The 22791-nt window shown below is 41.0% G+C and overlaps 1 protein-coding gene across 7 annotated transcripts in view; it reads right to left on the reverse strand.

The window, feature by feature from the left end:
* Positions 1-3121: 3121 nt before the first annotated feature.
* dmd (dystrophin) overlaps positions 3122-22791 on the reverse strand; it is a 1945510-nt gene continuing 1925840 nt past the window's right edge. For 6 of the 7 annotated variants that reach the window (XM_078559857.1, XM_078559853.1, XM_078559852.1 and 3 more), the window contains 2 exons: positions 21631-21723; positions 3122-4674 (listed from right to left, as the gene is read on the reverse strand). In XM_078559857.1, coding sequence (XP_078415983.1) covers positions 4577-4674; positions 21631-21723 — 191 coding nt within the window. In that variant the 3' untranslated portion in view covers positions 3122-4576. Of the gene's footprint in view, positions 4675-7959; positions 7992-21630; positions 21724-22791 lie in introns of all 7 variants that reach the window. The other variant, XM_078559858.1, reaches the window with a different exon arrangement.

Raw genomic sequence — 22791 nt, forward strand, 5'->3', positions numbered from 1 at the left:
GACAAACTTTTAAGTGATCAGAGCTGCATGCTGATGTGGATGTTCTTAGCATTGTTGCAGCTAGTTAGATACTGATCCAAAACTCAGCTGCTTCTTCGAGGTGGTTGGGAAATTTTTTTTATCGTACATACATACAATGACCATTTTGAAAATAAGAACAACTGCAAACATAAAGACAGCTGATGTCAGTTCCCAAGATGTTTTAACCTTCTCAAGGGCAACTAGGGATGGGCAATAAAATGCTGGCCCATTCAGCCAAGCCCACATCCCGCGAATGAATAATAAAAAAAATTACAGGGGCAGAATCTTCTGTTCGGCGAGCAGGGGCGGGGACAGGGCCCGCTCGCCGACGCGTAAATGACGCAGGGTGACATCGGGTGACCCCACGTCACTTACATTCTCAGGTCGGCCTATTAAGGCCATTAAAAAACTAATTGAAACCATTGATGGATCTGCCCGTCCAACCTTAGGGTTGGCGGGTAGGCCGGGAGCCCTGGTGGGCTTCTGAAAAATCATGAAACCTCATCCACGGGCGGGATGAGATTTCATGAGGGGTTTTGAAATTTCAGAGTGTGTTAAAATAAAAGTAATGGACATGTCCCAACTCATGTGACAGTGTCATATGAGGGGACGTGGCAGCAAAATTTTTTCCTCATCTTTATTTAAAGTTTCAAGTCTGAGCTGATCTCCCTGAGGCAGTACTTTGCCTCAGGGGGATCTGTGCGCGCATGCGCGGAAGAGCGCACTCCCGGCTGAGAGAATCCCCGCTCCCTGCCAACACAGGGAGTGCATAGGGCTTCCTGGCGCACGTCAGACTGGGCGGGCCTTAACTGGCCCGCCCACATAAAATGGCATCGTGCCCCTGAGCGGGAACCCACACGCCTATGCCCGCTCCTGCACATCTCCCCCGACAGGGGGAAAATGTCCCAGGTTTCACTGTGATAAGGAAACAAAAACACTTGCATTTATCGGGCTGAATTTTGCCCTTGGTGGACGGGCTTGACTGACTCGGCGGCGGGCAGGCAGCTGATCTCCACCGCTGAAATGGGCCCCGCCGCCATTTTAAGTGGGTGGGCCAATTAAGGCCCGCCCAGCGTGACGCCCGATGGGAAGCGCTATGTGCTCTCTCTGCGGGCAGGGGGATTCCCCAAATGTGAGAGTGTGCTCTTTCGCGCATGTGCATGAAAGAGCGCACATCTCCCTGAGGCTAAGTGCTGCCTCAGGGAGATCGCTGAAAGGTTTTCAAAGTTTAAAAATAGAAAAATAAAAAAATCATTAACATGTCCCCCTCATGTGACAATGTCACACGTGATGGGACATGTTAATAAAGTGCACAAAAACTTTATTAAACTTTAAAAAAACTGACATGAAACCTCATCCCGCCGGTGGATGAGGTTTCATGTTTTTTCAGAAGCCCGCTGGGGCTCCTGACCTGCCCACCAACCTTAAGGTTGGACGGGCAGGGCCTTTAATTGTTTTAATTATCCCGACAATGGCCTCAATTGGCCATTGACAAGTCGGCGGGCGGACAGCTGATCGCGCTGTCCCCCTGCCTTCCTGAAGATTTAAATGGGGCGGGATGATGTCGGCAGTTCCCCCCAATGTCATCCTGCATCATTTTCACGTCCGCGAGCAGGCCCCGCCCCCTTCTCGCTGACAGAAAAATTCAGCCCATAAAGTGCCTTTCACAGGACATCCCAAAGCGCATCACAGCCAATGGAAGTACTTTTGAAGTCAATCAATGGAATTCAATCCAGAAAAGTGTGAGGTAATGCATTTGGGGAGGGCAAACAAAGTAAGGGAATACTCAGTAAACAGGAGGATATTGAGAGGGGTTGAGGAAGTGAGTGGATGTCCACAGGTCCCTGAAGGTGGCAGGACAGGTGAAAAAGGTGGTAAAGAAAGAATATGGATGTTTTCCTTTACTGAATGAAGTATTGAATACAAAAGCAGGGACATAATGATGGAACTGTATAAAATCTTGTTAGGCCACAGCTGGAATTTTGTGTACAGTTGTTGTCACCACATTACAGGAAGGACATAATTGCTCTGGAGAGAGTACAGAGGAGATTTACAAGAATGTTGCCAGGGCTGGAAAATTGCAGCCATGAGGAGAGATTGGATAGGCTAGGGTTGTTTTCCTTAGCACAGAAGAGGCTGAGGATGACCTAATTGAGGTGTACAAAATTATGAGAGGTCTAGATAGGATAGGCAGGAAAGACCTATTTCCCCTAGCTGAGGGGTCAATTACTAGGGGGCATAGATTTAAGGTGATTGGTAGAAGGATTAGAGGGGACATGAGGAAAACCTTTTTACCCAGAGGGTGTTGGACACCTGGAATTCATTGCCTAAATTGGTGATTGAGATGGAAATGCTCAACTCATTTAAAAGCTACCTCGATCTGCACCTGAAGTACTGTAACCTGCAAGGCTACGGACCAGGTGCTGGAAAGTGGGATTAAAAATGAGCGATTAGTTTTTTTTTCTTTTATTGGCTGGCACAGACACGATGGGCTGAATGGCCTCTTTCTGTGCTGTAACCTTTCTATGGTTCTAAGTGCAGTCACTGCTATTAATGTAGGAAACACTGTAGCCAATTTACACACAGCAAGCTACCACAAACAGCAATGCAATGATGACCAGATAATCTGTTTTTGTAATGTTGACTGTTTTGTTAATGTTGAGGCATAAATATTGTCTAGGACACTGGGGTTAACTCCCCAGCTCTTCTTCGAAATAGTGCCCTGGGATCTTTTATGTCCACCTGAGTAGGTAGATGAGACCTTGGTTTAACAGCTCATCCAAAAGACAGTACCTCCAACAGTGCTGCATTCCCTCAGTACTGCACTGGAGTGTCAGCCTAAAATTTTGTGCTCAAGGACTGGAATGGAACTTGAGCCCACAACACTCTGACAACAGTTCAAGATTCACCACAGCCGATGGTAAATACAATAGCTGTATTATGAAAAATTGATGAATGGGGAAATCAGCACCTTACAAAGTATCATTATTGACCATAACCTAATCGATAACCATCAACAGTTCTTCTTAGCAATACAGTTTTTAAGATTGAAACCAAATCATGCTTTGCACCACAACTTGTAAATAAAGAACCAGGGTGATTAATATAACTGCGTGCTTTATTTGTATACACAGTAAAGCAATATATAATACAATAGTAAGGCATATATTGTGTGGAAACTTGGTATGTGGTGATTATGCAGGAAAATATACTTTACAAAACAATTAGTATATGTATTGAAGATGTTAACATAATGCATAATGCAATATATTATGATGATATTTGAATAACAAACAATACTGGTTAAAATGACGTAACATGCCATAGTGATATTTATGCACCAAGTTATACTGATTACTTCCATAGTCAAATACATTCAGGTCATACAAAGTGAACTCAAATGTTTCTTGTGATATTTTTAAGGTAACAGTAATTCATATTTTGCATCTGCTTTTTTCTGACTCACCCCAAAAAACTAATATTCTATTTAATGAAATCACAACTGAGAACACAGCTGCTGCAAGCAAATACCTAGTTTAGCAGCAACATCTGTAGTAAACTAACCCTTAGTTTGTACCTTATTTAAACGGATTAGAAAACTGATGATATCTTAAAAAAAGTTGGTTCAACTTTTGCCTTAGAAAGTTCATGTAACCACAAATAGCCACATATGCTCTCGAAAACTTTAGTCCGATAATGGAGAGGCAATTTGCGTTATTTAATTCGAGAAGTCTGCTGGAAGAATTTATGCATCTGACTTTTAAATTTATGCATTTTTGAATGGTGTTTAATCTGTTAAAATTTACCCAAAAACAAAAAAGTGAGGTAGAAATAACATGGTAATTAATGATTGATTTTTGTAGACAAAATCTCTAATGTCTAACAAATAAGGGCTCTCCAATGTGTGATTGTTATGCTCAAGTGATTGTGAGTTCCTGGGAGATGCAGCGATTCATTCCTGGCATTTCATTAAAATAAAATGGAGCTTTGGGAATGAATGTCAGATAAAGAGTTTTGGTACTGCTATGTGCTACAATAGTTTACTGATTAAGAAAAAAAAAGAACACTGATCATGGACATTTTTGCTTATATGATTAGAGCTGTAATGATGCAAAGACAAATGCAATTACAATTACAATTTCAAAATTGTCTTCTTCTCGGGATGGGGGTTTATAAACAATAAAATTATGTATATTTTGTAAGAAAGCACCCTTTTAGTGAACAATCTTCATAATTGTTACAAAGTTAACAATCCGAAACACGCTCCATAAAAAGAAATGGCAAGGTATGTAGCTACCAAGATTTTATATGTTTTCATTCTATTCTTTTGTACAATTGCATAGAACTGTAAAACCTGCCATTGTTAACAAAACAATAACAGACTTAGGAAACTACGGAAATCTACGGTATATTACCACTACCTTTCACAAAAAAATAGATGTTTTCTTTTTTTTAAACTTGTAAACCTGTACGGTCTAATCCATTTATATTTTGTATGAACATATAAAAACCATGCTTGACATCTGAAGCCAATGTTGTGATAAAGCACATCTGGTTACTCTGCTGTCTCATCATCGGTCATGACCGTCACCAAGGTTTCCATTGCTCGGCCCAGGTCGTCCACCATATGGAAGAGACTGCCTACATTGTTACCTGCAGAGAGTAAAGAAACCAGAGGTGATTACCAGATTCACTTTGGACAGGCCTTGCAGTAGCTAACCCCTCCTTTACAGCCTTGGAGTGCAGGGGCTGAGCATCTCTAGATGAGCGGGTTATGATATCTATCATAAGCAGATGAGTGTGAATTTTATAAACACTTTAGAAATCATGATGTCTTCTACTAAGATGTAAATCCAAAGGGTTACAGCTAAAACTGAATTAATCCAATGGTTTTTACATTTGGTGCATATGGGCAAGGCAGCACTGAACTTCACTTTTACATCTCCCCTTCCCACCCATCTTATGACTATTTGGTGAATAATCAAAGATCAACTGGAATGCTGTAAGATGACTGGTACTTAAGAAAGCAAGAGATGACATCATGATTTTTAATTTTGATTTAATTAGGGAATTAGCTAAATGTTAACTCAGAGACACTTTGAAAAAAAAAAGATAATTTTCCTTTTGCTGACCTATTATGACTTCTATTTTATTGATCAAAAATCAAAGCGGAGCAGAACTTCTTCTAACATACAAGTCCTTTCCCTCCAATTGAATAGTACATTTGTAAGCTTTTTGATGGATGAGTGGTTCAATCCATTCCCATGTGTGGTACTAAGATGGCAAACCAAGAGGGCATCAGCTTTGATTCTCTTGTTTAAGTTAACTAATTTCAGCTGATGTGCCATTAGAAATGCTACTGTTGAATTTGTTGCTATTGGCAATGCTACACCTGGCCTCATTGCCCCTGAACTAGGAAAGGAAACATAACTCTGGGGTTTTCTGATGTAATGTGTGTTGTCTGACAAAATTTAGGTTACTTGTTACATTTTCAGCCTATACTAAGCTGGTTTAAAAATGAATAACTTATAACTATGACTAACTCAGAAAAGGAATTGGTGTATATTGAGTATTTCATTGTACTCTATCAAAACCTGCCAAAATGCTGGGTGGAATATCTATAGCTAAAACAGATTTGACTTTTGACCATTGTGAATGTGGTCAGTAAAGGTCAACAATAAAAATACTATCTTTCATTCTGCAAAGCTTTACAGGGAGCAACCAGTGTTGTGTTCAAATAAACCGTTCCCATGACATTCCCATATGACTTGATTATTACAAGATAAGCCCACTGCTGCAAAGACCTGCAAAGATGGCGATTACCATAAATGACCATTATTTTCCATAAAAATAAGTGCCAGTTTTCCTGCTGCATAACATCACGATTTTGTTTTAGTGAACTGCCAAATGATACATTTTCAGTTTGAATCAACTTTTGCTGCTTGTTTTTTGAAAAAAGATTCTTGGTTACGTGTTCCATCCGATTTGTGTTATCTCAAGGAAATCAACCTAAATAAAGTTAAGCAGTCCATGCACACTAGTGAGAACTTTTTTTTAATATGTAGATGGCATGACATTCAGAGAATCTTACAGGGGAAATCCTGCTGTTGAAAGTTTACTGGGAATATTTTATACTCATGCTTTTCTTTTCAGGTAATTGAAAGGAGGAATTATATATATATCTTATGTAACAAAACAATCTATAATTTAGGAAAAAATGGCTTTTATCAAATTACAAATTAGATTATATTTCTTGAAGTACATGCCAAGAGTCTCATGTTTTTCTTTAATGGAAGAAATATTAAAAAAAAAATCAAATTTAAAATAGAACTTAAACATTTGGCAGCAGTGTAAACATACTGGAAAGAAGGTGCAATTTTACATAAACAAATAAACTAACACAAAGGCAGATTTTTATTTTGCTAACACTGGGTACTCCACGTAATAAACAGGAAGCACGGGTTAGAATGCCCTGGTGCTGATAATTATGATTGCTTCACTTGGCAGCAGTGGTTGAAAGGAGATTCATAACCTCACTGATATTTAACAGTTTCCCATGCCCAATAAACAATTTGTCATTATAGTGAAGATTTCATATATAAATTAGCTAAAAAGTTTATTTGTCTTATTGTTAAACATAAAGAAAATTAGTCAAGCGGCAAATCATATTTTAAAGATTTGTTTAATTACATGAAGGACGAGCAAGAAGCTGAGCTTTAAATACAGCAAGGACAATTTCAGTTTCAAATGGATCCCAGTGCACACTTGGCCTGTGAACTCTGCTAACGGTGAATACTTCCAGCTTTTGTGAATATAATTTTTAAATTTGCTTTGCATTATTTCTGATACACCCGATTTCACAACAGGTTTTCTGCAGAAAGAAATCTATGGAGAGTGGGTTTATTGCTCATGTTTTTTTGAAGTGAATGCCTGTCAGCAAAACTGATTTAACAATCCAACATTTTCTGGGGAACATGTCTCAGACAGATCCCCCAACCCCTTGCCTCCAAATGACGAAATTGATTGCAAATTTTGTGCCCTTGCAACTGCATTTCTCCCTTTAGACTTTCATGAACATACAATGTGTTTTTTCCAGTGCAAGTGAAGGAATGCTGGGCGCACCTCCAACATGAGCCATACAGCTCTTGTGGCTATTTGTTTCCACGTCATAAGATTATAATCAAGGTAGCTTATTTGGGGCTATGTGAGCTGTTTGGAAGCTATTGGTCTGAGTTTGCTGTTTTTCTATGCTGGCTTTTACAGCCCTTCATAATCAGGATTACAAAGTACAATTAATCACATTATTAAAATTCATTTCACTTGTGATTTTTATGCCTAGCACGAAGAAACATCTTGTCAATGCATATTAACAGGTATTTTTCTGTTTCTCGTGGGATCTTTACTGTCAAGCGAGGCAACTCCATGGTATGGTGTGAGACAGCCAGAGTCTGGGTGAGTGATGCATAACTGTTAACTCCAATCACCCAATTATATAGCTTTGGTTTCCCAATGTGGCAAATATACATCTCTCCCAACATGTCAGCTGTCAGCTATGGATAAAAATTCTTCTCTCAAAAGTTCAGTTAGTTTATTGTCAATCTTTTTCCATATGAATTTAAAATTAACGAATAGTGTAAGCTCCACATGAACGTGAAATGGAGTGTCACAGAGGCAAAATTCTTCACACAATACCACACAAGTGTAAAAAAAAGCATGCTCAGACAACCTCTGATTAGTTGCTGTTATTTAGGGAGCATTTTTAAAAGCTGAAAACTGCACCAGTGGGCCAATAGTACAGACCTGTACCCATTAGTATTGAACGCTGATGCCATGTGTGAAATGCACATAAATACACAGCTAATGCACATGCCAGTAACAAATGGAAGAAGCAGGTTTGTATAAGTAGCATTGCTCTGGCAGTGAGTTTGTCTCACCAACCTCTTTCACTTGCTTTCCAGAGGCATCCCTCACTTTAGTGATAGGTAGAAAAGATGGAAGAAAAGGAAAAAGAAGAACCAACAGTGTAGATGAATGTACTGTTCCACATTAACAGTGAGAATTAAACACTTTCATGCAGCCAACTGAATACGTGAATGAAAACAATAGTTCTGAATTGTCTTAGATTAAGAGCCATCATTAGGGGATAGAAATGTATTAATTGGAGCTTTCTACACAGAGTACTGGAAAACTAATTGATACTGTGTGATTTGGTATCTATCATTCACCAGAGTACACAGATTAGGTTTTAATATCCTATCTCAAGGACACTATTGCCCAATATTTCAGTACCTCCTTGGCACTGCACTGGGATGCCAGTGTTGCACATGGTGCAGACCATGTTCAGACAGAGCTCGAACCATCAAGTTTCTCACTTAGCAATCAACTGAACCAATTATCACTTACAGCAGCAACTGCTACTGTGGGGCATTTATTGCAACATAGCTGTTTTTATGGATACTTTTCCCACACATTTCTCTCAGTCTAACTCTACACCAAACCTGGCATTTTCTTTGCATTTCTCCGATGAGGCAATCTTGCAAAAAGAATTTATGTAAAATCAGCTCCAATCCCTGTCCGTAGCCCATCAAGAGTTATCATTCAGATCTCCCAGTCAGAGTGTTAAAATCTATAACTGGAAAAACTGCGTGTGCTGCCTCTGTTAAAGATTTTAAACATTCGTGTCAAGGCTCATATTTGTAATTATTATTTTTCCTTAGAATTTTGGGTAAAATGCTGCTCATATGTGTTGTGTTGAAGTCACTCTTATATATACAGCACCAACTTACCCAATGTCAGATACCATTTAAATGTAACATATTTCCCTTCTGACTCAGCAATTTTATTGAAACCATCCAATCAAAACAAAGCTAACATTCAATTTTTTTCTAATTGGTAATAGAGACCATTTTGCAAATTCTAAATCTCATGGCTGGCTACTCCATTAACTCAGGATATACATAATATTGGTGCTCGCTGCAGTTATAATCTCACTACCCACTTCATAATTAGAAAAATCTTTACTGTAATAATTGGTAACAACTGAAGTTGGAACAATCCTTTACTGCTTGAGTGATGTGAGGTCACTGTTTGACATCTAAAGTTTGTGAACTGAAGACTAGAAAGGATCGATCATGGAGCAAATATTACAGAATTACATCTCTCTCAGTGAAAACATTTCTCTGTTTATTAGGCTAAATGCCAAACAACATTCTGCAAATTTGACAACGTGGGCAATTTTTCCAACTTTTACAGTTACTTGATTGTAATATGTACAATGACAAGTGCTTTCATCTGCAAAATGAAAACAGGTAATTCTGCAGGTCGTGTGACCCAATATACCTTCAGCTCATAAATCACAAACTGACAATTAGCTTTGTTCTATGTCACTGCTTTCAAACTCAAGTAACATTAAAACCTTGTCAAAGAAATGAATTGCTGTAGCAGGAAGAAAAACTATTTTGGACAGAATTCTATCTGACACATATTACAAGTGCAATTGATACCTGTAAGTGAATTGAAGGAAGTAACCCAATCTAAGAGCGCACGTAAATCATTCCAGATTCACCTGAACCCCTAGATTGGATGGGATCTAACTTGATATACGTTGCAACCATTTGTAAGCTTAAAATGGAAGCAAAACAAACCAATTTAGCAGTAGGACAGGCTAGTTATGGGCTCCGTTTATCAGGCGCCCAAAGTGCATACCTGAAACAACATCTTCAATATTTTAAATAAGGTCCTAACACCAATTGAAGGCCTCCTTTTCAAAACTAGTTCCTGATGAGTGGGACAGACATCAACCCTCACCCGCTCAGAATTCTTCAGGAGCCCTAGTGACAACCAATAAAATATATGTTCAAAGCAATTTTGTTTTCTAAATCCCCTTTCCATGGAGGCAGGAAGAACAGGACCTTATCCCCAACTCCAGAGATATTGCAAATCACCTCCAGCCCCTCACTGCAGCCTGCTCCAACACCTTTCTCACAATACTTAGCTCAGAGTTGCTGCCGGTAAGGCAGTTGGCCATCAATTGGTTTTCTTTATCGGATGAGATGCCTATGGTGATGTGACCAATGCTGTAGCTCACCCCAATTATTCCTCATGCCTCCACACCATCAGGTCTGGGCCTGGAAACGGACCCAGGTTAATTTCTACTCCATTGTTTTGAATTTCATTCACCAGTGACTATATTAGTCTTGCTTTAGCTCATAAACAGCTACCTTCAATCTCTTCAAATATACAACAGCATCCTTCGTAACTCCTTAGCAGCACACACAGCAATGCTGCCTCGATATAAGAAACAAGGCTATTAGGACTAATCACAAGTCATGGATACAAGACCAGCATCTTCTAGCATTTTTCGATTGGAAAGTTATTTAATAAAGCTAATGTTGACTTGTAGATTGCTCTCACTTTCAACCAGCCTGTAAAAATATTTTAAGTATGCACCAGTAATTTATAACATTTCACACAGCTACAGTACTCACTGATCAGCACACACAAGCTCATTCTCTCAAAAATACACAAACTAATCATCAAGGACTTGTTCAGGCATGTGCAGATGTACTTCCCACCTCCATTCTTACAGGGAATTACCTGCAAGTGTAAAAGAAATTGGACCTACTACACATTTAGCAATACAGCACTTTTATAACAAATAAAACATCTACTTAACAGGTTACTCTTACAAATAGGTATTAGTTTCATTAAAGAAAACTTACCAGACCTTTTACAGAAAATATCCTGTCCCCACATGGCAATACCAATCCCCATTACATAAATCATTTATACGGAGGTAGCCTACAATATGGCATCGGCTGTTCTGCATGGATCTAACAGCTGCCTAATTCATTCCACAACACAAGAACCAGCATGAAGAACAGTAGAAAATCCCTCTGGGGAAGCAGGGATTGAATTCCTCCATGAGTGTTATTCGTATCTGCTTATTTCAGATAATCTGTCCTCCCCTCAGCCATTGTCCCAGTAAAGGAAGTAAAAATGACACTAACAACATCACAAAGGCAATCGGATAAAAATACTGTTAACAGTTTTATATTTGTAGAAAAGATGGCATTTGAATAGAGAATCAATTCTTAAATGCTTGATGGTTTAATTTCCTTTGCAAATGCTCTTGGTTAATATGCTCATGTAAAATTCCTTTCGTGCTATCTTAATGACTGTTTTAATTATGTACATTAATGTTATGCGAATACATTAACCAGTACATTGCCAGAGAACATGAAACCGCTGAGCATTATGTTATGATCCGGGTCTTACTATGAGTCCATTTAGACATTTGTTGTTTTAAATTAAAAATCTAAGGAGCTTCTTTGATCACTGGTAAATGCATTGTGCAGTGTGGTAAGTCAGCTACACAGCTCAGGAAGATCCCAGGTTTGATCTCTGGTCAGTGAGTCAGCTGATCTGAGTTGGGTATTGGTGGGTATTACTATTGACCTCGGTGCTACTTGTCAATTTAGAGCAAGCATCAGCCAGAATCCTTGCTCCAGATTGCCATTCAGCTACTTCTGCTAGAAAGTGTGTTTATATCCTCTCTTTACATATCTACAAATATAGTGAAGTATCCTGTTGACATTCACACACAAAGACTGATCATCTGTGCAGGTGGTTCATAGAGCTCTGGAACCTTAACAGACATCATTATAATGCCTATAATAATAATAATTAAAATTGGATCTTGCTTGTTTCTACTCTTTTTTATCTGAAACTGGCCCACAATCATTTCACTTTCCATCCTGGAGTGACCGCTAGGGTCTCCGAAGGATTCATCCTTGAGCCCTTCCTTTTCCTCATTTATATACTATCCCTTGAAGGCATCATTCACACAAAGTGGGTCAGTTTCTGCATGTAAACTGGTGATACCCATTTCTAAATTGTCAAATATTCCCTGACCCCCGACTGCTTGTGTTGACAGACTGCTTGTCTAACATCGAGCGTTAGATAAGCATTTACTTCGTGCAATTAAAAATTGGGAAGACCAAAGCCATCTTCTTTGAACTCCACCACAAACTCTGTACCCTCAGAACTGACTCCAACTTCCCTGTCTGGCCACTCTGTCTGGTTGAACACAACCTTGGGATCATAATTAATCCATTCCACAGAGTGCCTCCTTTCTAACTCTAAGATCACAGCCATCTATTGCTGAAACTCTCACTCATATTTTTGTGACTGCCAAACCTAATTAATCTAATGCTCTCCTGGCTAGCCTATGATGTGTAGTAATCATGGTCTTATTTAGTGTGCAATGTACGTTAAGAATAATACTTAAGGAAGATCACTTGATCTGTAGTAACCAATAGGAGAGTAGTGCAGGCCACCTCAGCAGTCAATGTAGAGATAGAGTTGGAGTTGAAAGCACATGTGTAGTTGTTGCTGAGTATATTGGAAATAAACTTATTAGTTTCCACCCAAGAAGATCAACTCTATCATTAATAATACAACTCGGCCACCCTACAATAAACTGGTGATGGGGATAAAACAGGATTGAACAGAAGAGATCAAGTCAAAAAAAAAATCGGCACTGCACCATACCCAATGATTGTAAGTAGCAAGCTGTGTCAGGATTGAGGAAATTATCCTCTCTCAGAATGCCACAATTTGAGAGAATTAATCCTTTTGAACCTGCCACAGATGATTGGTCTCAGTACACAAAACACCTTTCGTTCTTTTTTCAAGTGAACAAGATTACAGGGGAAAAGAGGCGAGCGGTCCTCGAGTACTTGTGGGAGCAAAGCCTACGGTCTGATTTGAAGTTTGACGGCACCCAGTGCTCCAGATTCAAAATATTTCGATGAATAGGTGGACCTCTTGAAGGGCCACTTTCAACCAAAGCCCTCAGTCACGATGCAGAGTTTCAGGTTAAATTTGTGAAATAGAGCCACGGGTGAGGCAATTGTGTGTTAAGTGGCAAATTTGAAGCCGCCAATGAAACATTGTGAGTTCAGCTGAATAACGTGCTCAGAGATCGTTTAGTGTGTGGTGTAAAAGAGGACACTATTCAGAAAAGATTATTGTCCGAAGTGAACCTGGGTTTCAAGAAGGCGCTAGAGATAGCGCTGGCCATGGAAAGCGCAGAAGAGATTCAAAAGCAATACAGGGTACACAAAATGGCACCGCCCTCCACATCAGGCGGGAAATCTCAGCCGAAGAGGCGCGAAAAAGTGATACTGTGCCGAGAAGCGGGAAACAGCCTCCACTAGCCGAAGAAAAAAGAAAAATAACTTAGCAGCGAAATCAGTCTTTTAGCGATTGGCACTTTAAAAAAATCAAATGCTACTATTGTCATAGATATGGACATATGATGAGGCAATGCAAGGAAAGATTCAAGCAGGCTTGTAAACAAAAGAAGAAGCCCATTGAAATCTACAGTGCAGAAGTGCCTAAAACAACAAATTCAGACATTTACTCATTATTTAATCTGAAAGTTGGAAAGACAGAACCGATATTTGTCACAGGGAAAGTAAATAGCAAACCTGTTAGAATGTAAGTGGACACGGGACCTTTCACTAGGTAACTGGGGAACATACCTACAGACATTTGAATAATGGTGAACATCAAGTAGGTTTGAAGAATCAGATGCCAAGCTGAAAACATATACAGGTGAAGACATTCAAGTAAAAGGCATAAACAGATTAACTGTCCATTATGGAAGCCAATCAACAAAGCTACCCTTGATGGTGGTAGCAGGTGAAGGGCCAAGCCTCCTGAGGCGAAATTGGTGAAAGGAGATGAAGTTAGAATGGGCTGAAATTTTCTAATTGAGTGCCAGTGGGCTACCGGAGCTACTTAGAAAGTACGTGACCGTCTTCAAGGATGAACTGGGGAAAATCCAGGGCCTGCAGGCCAAGATTCATGTGGATCCAGAAGCAACCCCTCGCTTCCTGAAGGCGAGACTGGTACCATATGCCCTGCAAGAAAAGGCCAACATTGAAGTGAACAGACTAGAGAAACTGGACATTATACAACCTGTTCAGTTCTCAGAATGGGCAGCACCCATAGTCTCTGTCCTTAAGCCCGACCAAAGCATCCAAATTTGTGAAGACTACAAACTGATGGTTAATAAAGTTGCTCAGGCAACTCCGGAAAAGGAGGTTTCTGACAAAGAATCTGAAGTTGTGGAGCTGCGACATTCCACACATACCAGGAAACCACCTGAAAGACTGAATTTGTAAATTCCTTACCCAATTATTATGTTGTCTTGAAAAATATGTACTTGTAAATATATGTATAGCTGAGTTAAAGTAATTATGGTTTTATTTAGTGTGCAATGTACCTTTAAGAATAATACTTAAGATCACATGATCTGTAGTAACCAATAGGAGAGTAGCGCGGGTTTCCTCAGCAGTCAGTGTAGAGTTAGAGTTGGAGTTTGAAAGCACAAGTGTAGTTGCTACTGAGTATATTGTAAATAAACTTAAAGTTTCCACTCAAGAAGTGGCTGCAGATCAACTCTATCATTAATAGTACGACCACCCTACAACATGATGCCTCCACCCTTTAAATTCTGGCTGATTCAAAATTTGCCGTCCATATCTCATCCCACATCAAGTCCCACTCACTCATCCCCTCTGCTCTAAATTGGCTCCCAGTTCCACAATGACTCAATTCAAAGATGTTCTTCCTTGTGTTTAAATCTCAACATGGCCTCACCTTTCCCTATCTCTGTAACCTTCTCCAACCCTTCAATCCTCAAACTCCCTATGACTTGGACTCTGACTACCTTTAGTGTATCCCTTTACTCTACAGTTGGTGACAAAGCTTTATCTACCTCTGCATCATGCAATGGAATTCCCTCCCTAAATCTCCGCCTCCACATCTCTCACTCCTGCTTAAAACACAGCTCTTTGACCAAGGTTTTGGCTACCCAGCATTACCTCTCCTTTTTGTCGCTCAATTTTATTTTCCTCACACCTCTGTGAAGAGCCTTCAAAAGTTTTTTCACGTTCAAGACACCAAATCAATGCAAATTATTGTTCTTTTAAAATTAAGAAACCTCTTTAAAATTGTAAAGCAATACTTTCTAATAGCTTAGCATCATGTTGGTCTCAAACTGAAACTGTGAATGCTTAAGAGAAACTCAGCATGAGCATTTCTTTTGAAAATCACTTAAAAAGAAATGCTATTTTAAAACATCTGCAATAAATGTATCTTTTAAAAAAAAACAGGAATAAAAAAGTGATATGAACAATAAATTTACCCTGTATGGTAACAATTTTTTGCTACAACAGTTAGTTGAAACACAGTTTCTTTTATTTCCAATTCTTATGGCCCCTTATCACATGGAATTAATGTACATCACAGAAACAGGAACTGGTCAATGCCAGTTTGGATTCTCCACATGAGCCTCCTCCCACCCTATTTCATCTAACCTCATTCATTAATATATCCTTCTATTCCTTTCTGCCTTCTGTGCTTATTTCTACAATGCAACAGTGACTACACTTCAAGAAGTACTTCATTGCTCTAAAGCACTTTGGGAGACATCCTGAGGTTGTGAAATACACTATATGAATGCAAGCCTTTTTTTTTATCTAGCAGCCCTTAAATGTTTCCATGCTTTTTGCTTCAAATATTTCTTGTAGGAGCAAGTTCCACATTCTAACCACTTTCTGGGTAAATCCTTCTTAACCTTTTGCCATAATGTTGCTGTCTTTCAATTCTATCCTTCTAGAAATGAACCTCAGTGCTTTGTTCACATTTTTATGGCCATATGAGCCTGTGTTGCTAACCCTAGAGATTTGTGTATCTGGACCCTTAAGCCCCATTGTTCCTCTCATTCATTTGCATGGCCTCCTTATTCTATATCGCGTCACACTTATGTATATTGAAATTCATTTGTCAATTATATGCCCATTCTTCAAATTTATTAATATCTTCTTGTAGTTTGAGAGTCTATTTTGTATTAACATTAGCCCCTAATTTGATATAATCGACAAATTTTGAAATTGTACTTCTCATTCCCAAGTCTAAATTGTTTATGTAAACGGTGAACAACACCACCACCAATCTTTGTGAAACACCTTCTGCAATAATAAAAACAAAGAACTGCGGATGCTGGAAATCCAAAACAAAAACAAAAATACCTGGAAAAACTCAGCAGGTCTGTCAGCATCAGTGGAGAAGAGCACAGTTGACGTTTCGAGTCCTCATGACCCTTCAACAGAACAGGGTCATGAGGACTCGAAACATCAACTGTGCTCTTCTCCACCGATGCTGCCAGACCTGCTGAGTTTTTCCAGGTGTTTTTGTCCACCTTCTGCAAGTCTGAGTAACTACCTTTAATCTCTCCTCTCTCTTTTCTGTTTTTCAGCCAGCTTGCTATCCAATCTGCTACTTGTTCCCTCATGCTACTTGTAAGTCTACTATGTGGTACCTTCTTGAAGGCCTATTGAAAATCCACATAAATTACATTTCTGAAGCTATGAGGAAGATAGCAGCTGGCTGATACTGAGCCCTTTTGGGAGCTGCTGCCATCCTTGTCACAGAACCTTCTGTTAAAGGAAGACAAGAGCTATACATACATTTTTAATCATGAGGAGATCTCTCATGCTGTTGCTTATGATGAATCCAAGGACTTACTGGACCGTAACTTCCGAGCTCCTCAGAGTCGGATTTGGGGAGTACCCCAAAGATGTGCTGGGGAACCCCTCTCAGAACTTAAATCACAAACTTCGGATGGTTCTGGCTGTGTTACACAAATAGTTACACAGAAAAGGTGAGAAGAATTAAATCTTCTTCTAACTTCTGGGTAAATATTGTAAAGGCACAGACAGCCCCTCCCCCATGGGACTCCCCCCACACCCCTGACCCCCTCAGGGGACTCCCCTCACATCCCCAGGGGCTTCCCACCCACCCCCTCCCCCAGGGGACTCTGCCACACCCCTGGAACCCCCCCACAACTCTCCCAGGGACTACCCCCACACCCCCCACAGGGAACTCGCCCCACCCCCCAGCTAACCCCTCCCCCCCCCGACACTCCATGGGATTCCCCTGACCCGACCCAACCCCCCGACTCATCCCCACACCCAAGGCCTGGCATTCCCCGACCTGGTCTGACCCCACCCCCGACTGACCACAACACCGAACCCCCCAACCCTTGCCATCCTGTTGTCCTCACCAGACCTGACTGGACACCTACCTCCCCGCCCCTGCAGGCCGTACCCCGCTCACAACCCAACTGGACCTCCCTCTCGACCTCTGACACCACCCCCTCCTATGTCCAATGCCCCCCCCATCACTCTCTGATGCCAGCACCCCCATATCCCCCACCCCTCAGCTGCCCGACTCCCCCATCCCGCCGAATGTCCGACCCCGCCCCCAACCGATGTCCGACCCCTTCCCACCCCCTTGGATGTCCAAACATCTCCCGCCCCCCACCCCGATGTCAGACCTCCCCCACTACCCTCGGATATGGCCATCCCCACACCCCCCCCACCCCCCTCACAACCTCCGATCCAACCCCAAATATTATCCACTTACACTAGGCACTTAGCTTCTCCCTGGCTCGTGTATTTCAATCAGATCTCTAAACTTATCTGGTTTATGACAGTTAGTGCAGTAAAAAAGGAGACATGTCTTTATTCAATCCAATGGAGGTGGACTGCAAGCTGGGCTTTGGAGACAGCTGCGCTGCCTGGATCTCACCCGGCCTGAGTCGGAAGGTTGGGCGAGACAGGCACGGGTAATTGGGCATGGAGTGGCAATCTGACGCTGACTGCTACTTCAAGGAATTTACAGCCCATTGTTTTAAAGCAATATTGAGTTTATCGGAACAGTTCCTAAAAATTCCTTTCTTCTTGGAAAAAATCTTCATGTATCTTTTACCCTGTAGAATGCGGCTTTTAAAAAGAGAAAATGTACACAATGGGGCCAATTAAAACGGGAACAAAAATCAGAGAAGAACGAGGTTTTCAGAAGAGTGTGCGCAGGAAAACAGAGAATGGACTGACAACTAGAATATTGAGTAACCGCAGATAGCAAGTAAGCAGTGGAGCCAAGCAGCCAGGAGGATGGAGTCTGGCTGCAGGCTGGCAAAAGAGCAAGGGGTGGGCAGTTTGAAGATGGGGCTTAGTTTATTCTTTTAACTATTTATCCAAAGCCAAAGAGCAAAAGCCCAGATCAGGCAGGCTGCAGTTTGTTCAGGGCAGCCTGGAGAAGCAGCAAGATTGGAGTGGAAGGAGTGAGGCTGGGGTCAGGCTGGCATAACAAGGCATTAAAATTCCATTGAATGGGGCTCAAAGTTCAAACCAGTAAGGTTGTGGGCACAGCTCAGAAGCTAGGTGATGGAAGACAAGATTCGACACTGCGACATGGTGCAACCTCACAATGACACAACAGTAACATTAAAAGGACATACTAACAGTAATTTAGAGTGGGAAATGCAGACAAAAATGCACAACCAAAATTGTAACAGCAAGTAAATTTTGTGGGTATGTAATGATAACAGGAATTAGGGGTTTCTGAATAGGAAGTGTGAACCCTATCTGGATTTTCATGCAATGTAATCTTGGGAAAGGAAACAGAAATGGACTATAGTGGGGGTACAATGTTGCAATATTTGCAGGTAGGAATTGCCTGTCACAATTATGGCAACATTTAATTAGGAACAGTCAAAGAAATTAGTTCCTGAAACCAGATGGGTTGTTTAGTATTGCATTAATAATATAAATTTAGCGTCAGTGTGAAGTAGTTTTGGCTTTGCATGAAGTTTAAACTTGTGAAGTACCTCAGATAAGTAGGCTCAGACTGACTCTGAAGCAAAACAGAAGAAAGACAGATGCAGGGCTCAAAGATCTGTAGATTTGGCAGAGTTCTCCTGCTTTAAGTTGGGCAGGGCTGCAGCTGAGGCTGACAGTTTGCCTGAAAGCTGGACACACGGGACCTGGCCTGTGCTACCAATCTATATGAGACCTTGCTTAGGGTAGAACCTCTTTACTGTATACTCTGGCCATGATTCCTTGCATCAGAAGAGCTGCTGGAGTGCGACTTGTTGGCCAGGGGTTTCCTTAGTCCTGGCCTAGGGTCAACCACATGTTTGGTGCTCTGGGTGAAAGTTGGACCTGTCGGGGTAGAGAGCAGAGCGGTAGTCCATGCCTGGGTCTTGGCCCTGGAAATGATCAACTGGGCTACCAGCGTAAGGATGTGCAGCAGATCTCCATTATAAATCCAATCCCCTTTGCTGAAACTAGCTGAGGTATGAACATCAACCAGAAAAATACTAATTAGGGAACCCCCATGTGATCACCCATGATCCAACTGAATGGTGGAATAGGCTTGAAGGGCTGAATGATCTCTTCCAGCTCCTGTGTTCCTGATCTTGGATACTTTGTGGCATGACCAGTGGAGGCTTTCCACAAAATGTTTCTGCCCATTTTTGAATTTAAATTCTGGAGTTCATAAAACTTATTTTTTTAAATAAATATACAACTGCTCTGGTTGCTAAGTGTAGTGAATGTATTTGTGAAGAAATTTGTTTAATACTTATAGCAAAATCCATAAACAAGGAACAATGAAATCTTCATATAGGCACTTACAATGCCTGTAAGCCAGTGAAATCACACACCCCTGCCATCTCTGAGATTCTACATGCACAGAAATACTGTGCAACCATGCAGCTCAATGTCAGATTATTTCAAATACTTCTTATTCCTTCATTTCTTGTCACCCCACCCGCCCCCCGCCCCCACCACACCCTCTCTATCTCCTTTCAGATACCCCCAACCCAACCCCACTGCTCCCCACCCCCACCCCACCTTATTTGGGCACAGTCCACTGAGTGTCATTCTTATGTGAACATCCTTCACAAACGAACCTAGAGTCAACAGGTTATTCAACTGTGGGTAAGGAAGAGGTGGGGAGGGGTAGGTGTGGCGGGAGAAATCACAACTGAGCCCAATCGCAGCCTCATTATGCATTTACACACAAGTATTTTCAACCAGTATCAGGGACCTTGGTCAATTTTCTCTGATTAAACTGTAATGCACTGAAACCATTGGTAGCACCTTCCTGTTAATGGCTAGGTAACTTGACATGGGCCAGTCAGTGTGACTTTTCTGCTCTTTTGGCTTCAACTACGAAGAATCAGGAAGTGATATCTAATGGTTGATCAATCAGTTTTGTTACAAACAAAACTCAGATCAGAGAGACACTGGAATTTAGTAAATGGATCTCATTGAGAATGCTCGTCATCAGTGAATGGACAGTCTCCATTCTATGGGCAAAGTTACAGATCTTTGCTTGCAACAGCCTGACATTTAACATCAACTGTTGGAGCAAAAAGCAGCAGAATTTTCTGCCCGATCCGAACGAGCATAAAATGATGCGCGATGACTTCAGGTGAGTGTCCCAACGTCATCGTGCACTCGTGCAATATTTCAGAAGTGGGAGTCGGCAGCGTGCCCGCCAACAATTAACAGGCCTCTTAAGGCCATTAAAGTAATAATTAAGTTCAATTATGCACTGCCCATCCAACCTTATGGTTGGTGGGCAGGCGAAAAGGCCTAGCGGCCTTTGGATTTTTTAGGAAACCACATCCACGGGTGGGATGAAGTTTCCAACAGCAATTAAAAGTTAAATAAAAATGTTTAAATTTCATTCATAACATGTCCCTGCTCATGTGACAGGGTCACATGAGGGGACATGTTTTTAACATTTTTCAAATTTTTTTTATTTTCAAAAATCTTCATCACCCTAAGGCAGCTGTGTGCCTCAGGGAGCTTTTTCTGCATGCACCCATGTGCATGTGTGAACATCCACGCATGGCCTTCTCTCCCCCCTCCAACACACAGGCAGCATTGAGCGCTGCAGCGCACGTTTCACGCTGGGCAGGCCTTAATTGGCCTGTCAGCATGAAATCACGATCAGGTCCCGATCGCGGGCGGCAGTCACTCACACGGCCGCTCCCACTCGCTCCTGTCCGACAAAGGCAAAATTCTGCCCAAGGATTCTGAATAGCTTAAAGTAATTTAAAAAAAAATCACAAATAAAAATGATCACACACAATAATATTACCTCAATAAGGGCATAATGGAGAACATAACAGAAATGCTTCTTGGATATCCTAGTCTGGCATCTACATAAATATAATTTGCATTTAAAGTTAATATGTACATCTGATTCTTACTATTGAGTTACTCACCTGTGATATAGCATGAGCATAATTGATGGTGAGCAGCCACAGTTAATTTATAATCCACCCTTGACTCTGACTAATTTGTTGCCAATTAATCAGACTAGACTATGTATCGCATCATAACCACTCTATTTTGTGCATTGAAACATTGTAAAAATGGCATTTTCAGCTTTCCCTGCTCCCATCCTGGTGCCTTTTTAAAATATTTATGTTGAAATGCTGAGTGCCGATACCACAATGGCATAGTCGGGGGGCGGTTAAGAACTGCTTTGAAGATAAGAGAGGGCTGAGTTTACATCAGCGGGTAGCATCAGTAACCTCGGATGTTTTCCTGATTTTTGTTGCCATTTTACCAACCTTCACTGAGCTCCCTCATATTGTCAGGAATCCAAAATGTTGTCAGGCAAACGGCTTGTGAGGCTATTCAGCAGTACTGTCATGATTTGAAATCTACTTACGTCGGGAGCTTGGAAAGGAATTGTTGAGCTGCTCCATCACTTCCTCCAATCCAGTGCTTGTACCCTGGGGAGGACTCAGCAATTCATCCTCACCTGAAACAAGAAACTCACTTTATAATATACACAAAGAAGCCTGTATCCAGTACCTTAATACAAAGAAAATATACTTGTATTAGTCATTGGATCAATATTATACACTTGTTTGCACTGTACAAGCATAACACATAACAACATGACGAAACAAGAAAAAAATACATAACTGGATATTTTAAAAGTAAATAAATATGGACATAAAAAAAGGTAGACAGGAATTAAAAAGTAATAACATAAGCTTGGACTTTGACTCAATGCACAATTCTGTGGTTTAAGATGTCAGTTAAGATGTCTATTATATTGCTGGCTTATGATGTATACAAGACAGTGAATTTTTCTGTAACCCGATAATACTACAGGCCCTGTCATGTGCTGTTGCGCCCTCAGGCCCTACAACATGCAAAATAACTTTCATCTTTAACTGGCATCAGAAAATCTCTACATCAAACAGTAAGATTAATTTTAAAGCAAAACTCCTCAATCTACTACAAGCGATTATCAGATAATTGCTAAATTTTAATGGCAGCAAACAAGCCTTGGGTTCACATAACTTTACTAAACCATGCGGGTGGAATGTGGATAAGAATCTTGTCAGAAAGTATTCTTTATGTAATTCCATTCTAGACAGCCATTTATTTATGTGTAATATGACTGACATAATATCTATTTACGAAGAATGGTTAGGTGGAGCTTTTTGTTCAAGTGCAGTCTGTATTGAAAAAATAATAACACAGGCAGCAGAAGAATCCAGAGATATGCAAAAGTGATGACATTTTTGAAGAGAAACTCTAGGTTAAAGATGTTCACTTCGATTTTCTATGGATTTCCTGACCTACTGCTGTCGCTTTGGCAGGAAATTGGTGACCCCCCCCCCCCACCCCCCCGCCTCCGCCCCATGGGCCTGAATTTTTCTGTCGGTGGGCGGGCTCGGCGGGAATGGTTGCAGAGCTGACTGCTGCCCGAGATCAGCTCCGCGCCGCCATTTTACGTGGGCAGGCCAATTAAGCATAAGGCGCAAGCGGTAGCACTACCTGTGCAGGCGAGGGGAGGAGGGAGAGTCGGGGCCTG

This window comes from Cetorhinus maximus, chromosome 16, assembly GCF_964194155.1.
Source record: "Cetorhinus maximus chromosome 16, sCetMax3.hap1.1, whole genome shotgun sequence".
Lineage (NCBI taxonomy): Eukaryota > Metazoa > Chordata > Chondrichthyes > Lamniformes > Cetorhinidae > Cetorhinus > Cetorhinus maximus.